Genomic DNA, 11,536 nt, shown 5'->3' with positions numbered 1-11,536 from the left:
ATTGTATATCTTGTGGTATATTTGGCCCAATGTCTGCAGCTTTGCAGAAGTTGAATGATCTGTTACGTCAAATAACATTCATGGTACATTTCCAACTGACAAAGTAAGTTCTGTAATGTTTTTACATTTCTGCAATCCTTTGAGAATGGTCAAATGGAATCATTTGGATTGATTCAGACTGTTCACACAGTCATCATGGCAAATGATAGCAGTGCTGTATGGCATATTATCTCCATTTAGCTGCAACACAGCCTCAAAAATGTCTTTACGCGGAAAAAGACTATCAGCACAAAATTTCAGAATGCCAATACTTTGTTAAAGGCCAATAGTTTTTGCAAGGACAAAGCGTAAGTGGAATTGCAGCAGCTATCAGAGCGTTTTGGTTTTTAAACTTCAAGACATCGTGTGTGATCCAGGGCATGATCTGACAACATTTGCCATCAGTCACAACGTCACCTTCGTTGCCTGATTGTGATCATTCAAGTACCCGCTTCTTTATCAGGTGCCAGTTTTGAAGTTAGAGACAGATTTCTGCTGGAGATGCATCTGTCGCGTGCTGTAATAGGACATGCTGAAACCCAACAAGCCGAGAAGTAGAGCTGAGCGCTGCAGCAGCGTGTCTGTGCTGTTCAGTGTCACTTTGCTTGCAGCTCGTGTCTAAAAAAAAATAGAAAAATACAAATCCCATTATTAGTTACTTTGATTGTGATAAAATTAAAAGACACTTTAATTAGTATACATCCCATAAATATAAGCACAGTTATATTACAGGTAACTAGTTTGAAATAGGTACTTGTTTAGAATGAGGCACAACCAATAAGTTCTGCTCTTCCCTGCATATCATTCCAGGGAAAATGGATCAGAGCTCTGTCCATTGGCACCCGGGATAATTTGAATCCTATCGTATAGTCTGCTGGGGCAGACGCTATGCTGTTCTGGTGACAATGTGAATGAAATTGAAACAAAAGAAAACCAATGCTATTTTATTCAGCTTGTGTTGCATATTTAGGACACACAAATTAATCTTTGTAATTACTCTAAGTTTTCAAATGAGCATTCCAAACACCAAAAATTAAAATTCACTTTAATTGTGGTCTTCAAAGCTCAGACACTAGTTTCATATCTGAAGTCATGGACTACTTGTGTTATTTTCATATATATACCTATTGATCAACTGTAGAATATTCTAAAAATCAATTATGTATGGTGCCTTCATCACAATTGCTGATTCTTCACGGCTGATCTAAACATGCAACAACGACACAGAGCAAATTAGGTGCATCCACCATAACGCCCACTGCTGGCGACTTACAGCAATAATGGTTCAAAATTGAACAAAACCAATCTTATGAACCTCACAGAAAGCATTATAAAAATAACATCTATAAGGATTGCAGTTAAATTGTAACGTCATTCTTTATAAATGCATTTAGAATTTTGCTACAAATAGCACAAAGTACATCTGAACCTCTCAATAGTGGGGGTTGTTTGGTTATCACTCGAGTGTATCTCTTATTCTATAAGAAAAATTTCACATGTGCCATTTATGTCCCTGCAAATGTTTTTTTAAACCAACTTCCAAACCGTTGGCACTTCTAACAGGTTAACATGGAAATCAGAGATAATGATTGGCTATTAATTTACCATGGTGGATGTGGATTCAAGGCGTCTCATCAGTGTTATACTTCACTAAATCAGTTATTTACATCTGAGGCAATGCAAAAGTATTAGACATTTCTGCATTTACAGCTTTTATTTTCAAACTATAAGTGCTTTTTAATCCAAGTCAGGTCCTGTAAATTTGTACAGAAAATGCTGGAAATACTCAGCGGGTCAGGCAGCATCTGTGGAGAGAAAGAGAGTTCATGTTTCAGGTCAATGACCCTTCGTCAGAACTCTTTTTCTCTCTCCACAGATGCTGCCTGACCTGCTAAGTATTTCCAGCTTTTTCTGTTTTTATTTCAGATTCCAGCATCCACAGTATTTTGCTTTTGTATTTTTTTTGTGTCCTGTGAATTTGTGTCATCTAATCATCTGTTCATTCCCACAAATATTCATGTAGTGTTTTAATACAGCACCTATTAACTGGCAAAAGAGGCAACACATTTTTACTCATCCAACCTTGTATTTAAATCTGGTTATCATCAACAATGTTTTGCCTCTGCTTGCCAATTGCTTGCTCCTCTAATTCAACCCCTCTTGAGGATCCCTGATTATAATCGCTCAACCATTGGTGGCTGTGCCTTCTGTTGCCAATGCCCTAAGCTCTGGAATTCCCTGCCTAAACCTCCCCACCTCTCTTTCCCCCTTTAAGACACTCCTTAAAACCTACCTCTTTGACCAAGCTTTTGGTCATCTGCCCTAATTTCTCCTTATGTGGTTCGGTGTCAAACTTTTTGTCTTATAATACTCCTGTGAAGCACCTTGGGATGTCTTACTACGTTAAAGTTGCTATACAAATACAAGTTTTTATTGTTGTTGAATGATCCATATTTCATATTATAATGGAGAGCACTTCATAGCTCCAGTCCATTCATTTTATGAAGTGTTGCATTAAAAAGCATTCTAGAGCTGCGTAAACAAAAGACTCCAGTTTCATCATTTCTATATCCATAAACGCCTTGCAAGGTTGGTTCTGCTGGCTACTGAGAGGGCACTGAGAATTGGAGATACCGTATCAGGACACCAACGGACAAGGCAGAGATTTCCCACAGCATGTTACATGCTTCCAAGAACCTTGCTTCAACAAGTAATCTCAAATTTAAAAGGGCCTACATTTTCATGAAACTGTGCTTGATAAAAGGTTTTTCTTTGTTTACAAACATATGAAGCAATTGCATCAGAAGGGTGGGATCGTGGTGTAAGGTCGGCACAGCATGAAATGCACTCAACTCATTCATTTGGCCAGCTGCTGCTTAAGTCACTTGTTTGCCTTGGACCTGCACCACAGGAAATGAACAACTGTCAAGACTTCCTGTGTGTTAAGTATAAGTTAGGCCTCTGTGACTATCTATGTTGAAATTAATTTCCAGTTCTAACTTGGCAGCAGATAAAATGGCAGATAAATAATCCTTTGAATCAAGTGAAAACGGAAAACAAGTTTAGGTTAAAGGTTTGGATGAGTCCAAAAGACTGCCCTGTTAGAATGCCAAATCAAATATATCTAATCTCCACCAGGGCTTTACTAACTCTATGAGTAGAAACTGACAGTAAAAACAGTGACGTTATCTATTTACAAAAAATAAGTTTGAATGATGAAACTAAATTAAGGTTCCAATTGAAACCAGTGAAACCAGTGAGACAATTTCCAAATAGCTTGAATAAAACAGGATCCCTTCGTGATCCAAATGCAAATAGGGAAAGTTTTGCTTGACCAACCTCATTGAATTTTTTGAAGAGGTAACAGAGGGAGCAGACAATGGTAATGAAGTAGATTTTCAAAAAGGCCTTCGATAAGGTACTCCATAATAAACTGATGAACAAGGAGAGAGAATGCAGAGTCAGGGGATAAGGAGCAGAATGAATAGCTAGCTGGCTTCAAGACAGGAAGCAGAGAGTAGGAGTAAAGGGTAGCTATTCACAGTGGCAGAAGGTGGGTAGTGGTGTTCCACAGGGATCAGAGCTGGGACCCCTGTTATTCACCATTTATATTAACGATTTAGACTTTGGAATTAAAAACACAATTTCTAAATTTGCGGATGGCACCAAATTGATGGGGGGGGGCGGGGGAAGATAGTCAATACTCGGGAAGGCAGCAACAAATTTCAGGGGGACATTAATAAACTTGCAGAATGGGCATATAATTGGCAAATGAAGTTCAATGCAAATAAATGTGAGGTATTATGTTTTGGTAGGAAGAATAGGGAGGTCACTTATTACTTGGAGGGTGTGAGTCAAGGTGGGGTAGAGGAGCAAAGGAAGCTCGGAGTACAAATACACAAATCAATAAACATTGTACAGGTTAGCAAGGCCATAACAAAAGCAAAGCAAGCACTAGAGTTCTGGAGGTATAGAATTGAAAAGTAGGGAAGTTATGCTAAACCTGTATTGAACCTTGGTAGACCACACAGAGTACTGCGTATAGTTCTGGTTGCCATATTATAAAAAGGATATAGAGGCACTGGAGAGGGTGCAGAGAAGATCTACAAGGATTATACTAGATATGCGAGGGTATATATATCACGATAAGATGAACAGGCTGGGCCTCTTTTCTCTTGAAAAAATAAGGCTGAGGGGGTGACCTAATAGAGGTCTTTAAAATTATGAAAGGTTTTGATAGAGTGGATATAGAGAGAATGTTCCTACTTGTGGGGAAGAGCGTAACTAGAGGCCATCAATATAAGATAGTCACCAAGAAATCCAATACATAATTCAGAAGAAACTTCTTTACCCAGAGAGTGGTGAGAATGTGGACCTCGCTACCACAGGGAGTGGTTGAAGTGAATAGTATAGATGTATTTAAGGGGAGGCTAGACAAGCATATGAGGGAGAAGGGAATAAATTATGCTGATAGATTTAGATGAGGAAAGACGGGTGGAGCATAAACGCCGGCATGGACTGGTTGAGCAGTAGGGTTTGTTTTTGTGCTGTATATTCTATGTAATCCCATATAAATAGATCAGAAAAGCCTGAAATGCTGCTGCTCAGGTTGCAACAGGACACTACAAAACCCAGTCTACATTGAGATATGTTGTTTCATTTATTCTTGCAGACTTTCAGTATAAGGCTCTAATGAGCCAATCATTGGGGAGATGCTGAATCATGTAATTTACTGTGACTATGGAAGTGAACTTTGTAAAAATACTGGGTATTAAGGAAACCTGAAGGACAGTACCATGTTCTCCTTGCCACCTGAAATTGCACTTGAGAAAATTCCAAGAACATTCCCATGTAGCACTAAGCAGATGGTCGCCGTATTATAGGAAGGACAGATATCCAATGGGTTTGTTCTCATTGGAACAGAGGAGGTTGAGAGGAGACCTCATTGAGGTGTACAAAATTTTGAGGGGCCTGGATATAGTGGATAGCAAGAGCCTATTTCCATTTGTGGAGGGTTTATTATGAGGGGTATAGTTTTAAGGTGGTTGGTGGAAAGTTCAGAGGGGATTTGAGGGGAGGTTCTTCACGCAGAGGGTTGTGGGGGTCTGGAACTCACTGCCTGGAAGAGTGGTGGATTCAGAAACCCTCACCACATTTAAAAGATGTTTGGATGGGCACTTAAAGTGCCGTAACCTGCAGGGTTACGGATCTAGAGTTGGTAATTGGGATTAGACTGGATAACCTCTTGTTGGCTGGCGCAGATGCGATGGTAAGTACTAAAGGGAATCGAATATGGCCAGGGTGATCTCCTGGACTAGTTTCGATTGCCTGGATGGGTCGGAGAGGAATTTTCCCAGATTTTTTTTCCCCAATTGGCCTGGGTTTTTATCTGGTGTTTGCCTCTCCCAGCAGATCACATGGCTCCGGTTGGAGTTTAGAATGTTTCAGTGTAAGGGGTGTCGCAGTTGTGTGGGGTGGACTGGATGTTCTTTATCTTTCCGCCATTGTTCATTGTTCATAGGTTTATATGTAACCTTCAGGGCTGTTGACCGAGGGCCTGCGGCTCTTTGTCGGCCGGCGCGGACATGATGGGCCGAAATGGCATCCTTCTGCGCTGTAAATTTCTATGTTTCTATTTCTATGTTCTATCTTTTAGATAGCCAACCAGTCCTCAGAGCACACTACCTGCAAAGTTCGTGGCAGTGTGACCATCTTGAAAGAACCTGCTTTGAGAATCAAAATCTGTTCTCTCCTGATGAAGATGAATATATTCCCTTCTGCAGGTGGTCCGATCAAATTAGCCCGCAGAACCTTGGGGTACACTTATGGAATGAGGAGTATAAATCGCTCTGATAGTATTAGGACGCATATAACTGTAATTATACTTCCTTATATAGCCCCCTATTCTAATTCCTGGTGAGAAGGCAATATTCAGCGAGCCATTGATTCAAAGCATTGGTTAACCCAGATCTACCAGAGGAACCCTGTAGGCCGTGTCTGGGTGTGAGTATCACTCGAAAGTGAGGGGATATTATACCCTGAGACTCTGCCACAAAAAGGCTTTACCAAACGAGGGAACTCTTAAAAGGGATCTTGCTTCTCACAATCATCTTTGTCACATCACACATGTTCTGCTGTTTTTTAACAAAAGTTTGAAGAAATTTCTGCACCTGCTTCCAAAATAAATTTTCTGTCAATGGTTAGCTGCAATAACTGCTGATGTAGCTCCTATGGGAAGCGACGCTAAACAAACTCATGGCTGTCTGCACAGCAAAACACCAAAAGCAATGGATTTCACTACCAAGCCCAAAGCATGGACTACTGCTTTCTGTTGCAGCTCAGCAAACTGGACTTGGACTTCGATCAGGGGAAGCAACTAACTTTGGAAAACACTAATTAATTGGTAAATTCATTTGTCAATTCACTCTGTTCCCATTCACCTGTGGATAGGGATCTCCTTAAGTGGGTCCCTCAGTCTCCACTGACTATGGGCATCTATTCTTCTAAATTATAGAAAGGACAATGGTACCTTGGCGGAATCAAGAAGAACCAATGTCCTGTTCCGCGAATGGAATTGGTCCTGATGTATCCTCTGTGGTTCTCTGGCACACTGTTGATGGAAGGATATCCGATTTGACCCTTTCTTCAAATTCCCTTTCCGAAGGCTCCCAATGTAAATGGTGCAGACAGAGATTCTGCAGGTAGGAGGTGTGCTTCCCATCTCCCTCCTCTGTAATGATAGGTGCTAATTTGTGCCCAGCTATGCTGACTGGGCGTGGTGGGATTTCTTAAGCTTACGTGCTCATTTAACTTATCTGGATGCGAACGTGACAGTGCACCTGTTCTTTATGCGTGTGTTTTATGAATCCAAGACAAACTTGGCATAATGCACTCTCCTGTTTGGATGACGAGCAATTTAAATGGTGGCCATGGATGAGCTGTTATATTTTGCACAGTATTTAAAGCCTTTGGGACATGTTTGTACAGATGTGCTCACCCAGCTTTACAGACAGTTTGATTTTTTTCAATGAAGGCAATGTACTGCAAGGACATATTGTGTGATCACAGCCCAGCTGAAAGATTCCAGGTTGTGCCAGAGCCTCTTGTATGCTTTTGTTTGTTTGTTTCTGTCTGCTCTATTTGCTTTTGATTTGGCCATCAAGTGGAGCATATGATTGGTCACTAGTTACCAGGTGACCCCAAAAGGCCTGGAAAGGGCAGCCTAGTATTATATTTCTGGAAGTTCATTGCCTGGCACTTTGGCACTTTGCGAAACCCCAAAAGAAAGAAAGAAAAACCCCGACAGACAAGATTAAGTAACAGAACATCCAACTTATGTTGCAGAAAGGCTGTAAATTTTATCGAAACCATGGTGTGAGAGATCTAACATGAGGAGAAAAGAACATTCAGCAATAGAATCCTGAAGTGAGGAAACGCATAGGTCCTGGGGCCTTAAACATAGATGGAAGCTGCAAATTCATGGTGAAATGTTGATGTGGGGATTCAGCACATAATTTCCCCAGAACCGATCAGGCATGTCTATACTCCTAGGTTGTGTGCAGGATGCTGAGTGGAGAGGTGAGTTTAGTACATTTATAAAAAGTCGCAAAGTCAATGTAGACTTAATAGACAACTTCAAATCTTAGCAGCTTTGTTAGTCACAGTCATCAGTAGAATTATCAATTATCATTGGTCTTGAGTGGAGAATGAATCATTGTCCGTTCTACAGGAGATAGGAAATTTTTGATTATTAATAGCATGGGGATTTCATGGTGAAACAGGTACAGCCTCGAGAAAACGGAAGTCTCGGGACCGAGGCCACTCTGGATTCTGTGTATTTCCGTACTTTGGAACGTCATTCTGACGTCCTGAGTCCGGAAACATATGGGCCAAGGTAGGTAGGTAGGGGAGGGGAGGGGGTGTCGGGCGGCTACAGGGTGGGTCGGCCCGAGGCGGGGGCGAGGTCGGCGGCGCCCCGAGGTGGGTAAGACGTCGGTGGGGGAGAGATCAGTGGCGGAGAGGTCGATGGCGGCCGGAGGCGGGGGAGAGGTCAGCGGGGAGAGGTCGGCGGGGGAGAGGTCGGCGGGGGCCCGAGGTGGGAGAGAGGTCGGCGGGAGAGAGGTCGGCGGGGGAGAGGTCGGTGGGGGCCCGAGGTGGGGGAGAGGTCGGCGGGAGAGAGGTCGGCGGGGGAGAGGTCGGTGGGGGCCCGAGGTGGGGGAGAGGTCGGCGGGAGAGAGGTCGGCGGGGGAGAGGTCGGTGGGGGCCCGAGGTGGGGGAGAGGTCGGCGGGGGAGAGGTCGGCGGGGGCCCGAGGTGGGAGAGAGGTCGGCGGGAGAGAGGTCGGCGGGGGAGAGGTCGGCGGGGGCCCGAGGTGGGGGAGAGGTCGGCGGGGGAGAGGTCGGCGGGGGCCCGAGGTGGGGGAGAGGTCAGCAGTGGCCCGGAAAGGTCAGCGGTGGCCCGAGGCGTCATACAATGAGATGTTTCTGAGTCACATGCAAAATGCACCATGAAACAGAAAAATAATAGATACTGAAATGGTTAATTATTTTCATTTATTTTTACTAAGCAGTGCACAGGCGACCCTACTTCGCCTCAGTTATCAAAACTAAAGTATGAAATCTGTGTGTTAGCTACTAGATTATATTGGGATTAAGACAATAAGCAACCACTGGAGGAGCTATTTGAAATGAATATTTTAAGTTACAATTCAGATAAAGGATCCCACCAAAATGTTAACCTATTATTTTCTATTGGAATTGCAAACTGACCTGAGGATTTTCTGTTCCGATTTCAGATTTCCAGCATTCATACTTTTTCTTTTTATCTTAATTTATTACTGAGTGCGAACTATTAAACATTCCTGACTCTCTCCACGTATTGAGCTTGCATCCATCACTCTGATTCAAAGAACACTTGAACAGCTGCTGCAACCTAGCACTAGCTACGTATTGAGGATGACTGTACATTAAGTTAAGCAGCTCAACAGAAGGAAGCACATACGTTCCGAATCTTTAGTATTATAGTATTATTGCTACCCACAGTCCTGACTGCTGCCAGTCAAATAATGATTTTGGAAGCTGACTTTATGTTGCATAAAAATATGACCTTAATTTCCTAGCCATCGTAAAATAACCCCCAAATCAACTTTTCAGCCTCAAAAGTATTATTTTAAATATAGTTTACCCTTAATACCTTTGTTCCCACCATGATTGTCTGTCCTTATTTTTGTTTATGAATTCATTAGCACCATTTAAAGTGTATGGATGCAATACAAGATATTGTACCAGCGTCCACACATTATGTGAGTTCCTTTTCAACATTGAAAGCTGTGGCACGTTTGTGTTGTGATATTACTTAGAATGAAAGAAACTCTAACGGTATCAGTAGTGACTGATGTGCAATGTTCTATTAATACTGTAACAATGATGGCTTCTTAAATGACCTCCGGAATGCCTTATGGAATGCAAGATATCAAGACTAATCTGACTGCAGCAAGATATTTAATTTAGCTTCATAGTAATTTAGTAATATGTTCCATTATTTAAAATAAAACGTATCTCTATGATCCAGAATAAAGTATATTTTACTTCCTTTTTTGGGGAGGGAAAAAGGATGACATTCCGTATGCTCAGCTAAAAGTATCAGCCAAATCTTCCACTCATCACAGTATCTCCTACAACTAGGTTCCTTTTTTTTTAAACTTTAAAATGGACTTTACTGCTGCACAAATTGACTTTGCATATACATTTGAATAACAAAAATACTGAAATCACTAAACTAATAATTAAATTTACAAGACTCTAGACAGCTACAGCAAATTAACTCCATAGTGTAGAAAATCTGTTGCAAACATTTTGTCATTTCATTTTGTTCTATAAGAAATCTTTAAAAAAACTATACTGTGCATACTCATATTTCATAAATATTTTTCGTCACTATCCGAATTACCTTTATTTCCTCAGTATTAGATCAGTCCCTGCAGGTGAAAATAAAATGTAACTTTACATTGATGTGGCTTATCACTTAGTGTTGTGTGGTCGTTGTTAGTAGTTCAACCAATTGCACTACATTTGCTCCCTTTCCCTAGAAAACATTGCCATTTTCAATTGTGGGTTCTGATAGTAATTGCCTTTTATCACCTGTACGTTGCTTTGCACGTTGCAATTTCTTGTGCACAGCAACTGAAGTATATTAAATAGCAGACTACTTGTTCACAATAACTTGAACTTCAGATTAGTTCCTCACACTCAAAACATCCTTTTCTAATGCTCACCTGCAACAGTCTGATATATCCAGGTATCATCATCCGTAGTGGAATAAACATTTCGATCAAGTAGTTCTCTTTTGATCCTGTAGAGAGATGGAGGCGATATGTGAATTATCTCCTCGTTGGGATCTTTGTTGTTACAAAATTTCAGTCTCTTCGCGTTCAGTTTGGTCTGGTTTGACAAGACTTTAGATTACACAGCTCTACATTCAATGCCGTTGTGAGCTCTTTATATACAAGCTTCAAGTAAGAATAGACTGGATAAATTGCATGAGCTGTCACGTGTTATCAATCTGAGGTGCTTATATGTTGGCAGAAAGCCTTGAACAAGGACCCTATGGGCTAAGACCATCTGCAATATATTTACAGAGATAGCTTTATCTGATTTTGCACAATGCAGATGGAAAGATTTAAAATATAGGGCATCATGACCTGGAAATCGAATTGTGCCCAAATTGTATTGTGCCCAAATCCTGGTGTAGCGCACACTGCATGTGCTCTAAGAAAGCCGGATAGAAGGACCACTGCAAATTGATTCGCCGGCCTCATTCCCTTATTACGGATGAGCTACGGGCATCAGTCGCGGCCCCAGAGGCAGTTCCGCGGTCGTGGTGGCAGCAAGATGAGTTGGCTCGGATACTAGCTGTCTTCAGGAGAGCTCAGTGTGGGAAAGGCAATCGGGCAGGGGGAGGGGGCGAGCGGTGGCCGGCAGTGGCCCATGAATTTAATGTGGAGTTAGGAGAAGCTGTCCTGCTCCTCCCGGCTCCACGATAAGGTAAGAAAAAAAACTTAAAACTTGATTGTTGGGTGGCAACCTCCAGTGATCCCTTTAAGCACCTGAAGAGACTGACCACAGCACACGCCCTGGATACCCAATGAGGAGCTCCAAACAATATGGCAGGCGCTGGACTTCCAGCGTAGAATGAGAATGTACACGCTGGACTTTTAGTAGGGGCCCGTGTTATGCCTGTAACATGAGTGCAACATGATCTAATTTCTGGGGCTGTGCCTCTTGACTTGTGTTTAAACGGTTCCAGATCAAAATCTGATTTATGCAGAATATATTGAATTGTTTAAAATGTGTTTTGACTACACGCTGATGGCATTTTTAAATCGATAATGTGGCACCTGTGAAAATAGCTGCAGAGCCCGAAACTGAGCCAGGAAACTCATTCCTGGAGTAGGCCATTCAGCCCCTCGAGCCTGCTCCGCCATTCAATTAGATCATGGC

The 11,536-nt window shown here is 42.0% G+C and overlaps 1 protein-coding gene across 1 annotated transcript in view; it reads right to left on the bottom strand.

Moving 5' to 3' along the window:
* Nucleotides 1-498: 498 nt before the first annotated feature.
* LOC139266581 (uncharacterized) overlaps nt 499-11,536 on the bottom strand; it is an 88,161-nt gene continuing 77,123 nt past the window's right edge. Inside the window, exons 4-5 of the mRNA XM_070884176.1 lie at nt 10,312-10,388; nt 499-657 (exon numbers count right to left, since the gene is read on the bottom strand). Coding sequence (XP_070740277.1) covers nt 499-657; nt 10,312-10,388 — 236 coding nt within the window. The remainder of the gene's footprint in view (nt 658-10,311; nt 10,389-11,536) is intronic.

Source organism: Pristiophorus japonicus, chromosome 7, assembly GCF_044704955.1.
Source record: "Pristiophorus japonicus isolate sPriJap1 chromosome 7, sPriJap1.hap1, whole genome shotgun sequence".
NCBI classification, from domain to species: Eukaryota; Metazoa; Chordata; class Chondrichthyes; family Pristiophoridae; genus Pristiophorus; species Pristiophorus japonicus.
This window is presented reverse-complemented; position numbering and strand designations above follow the sequence as displayed.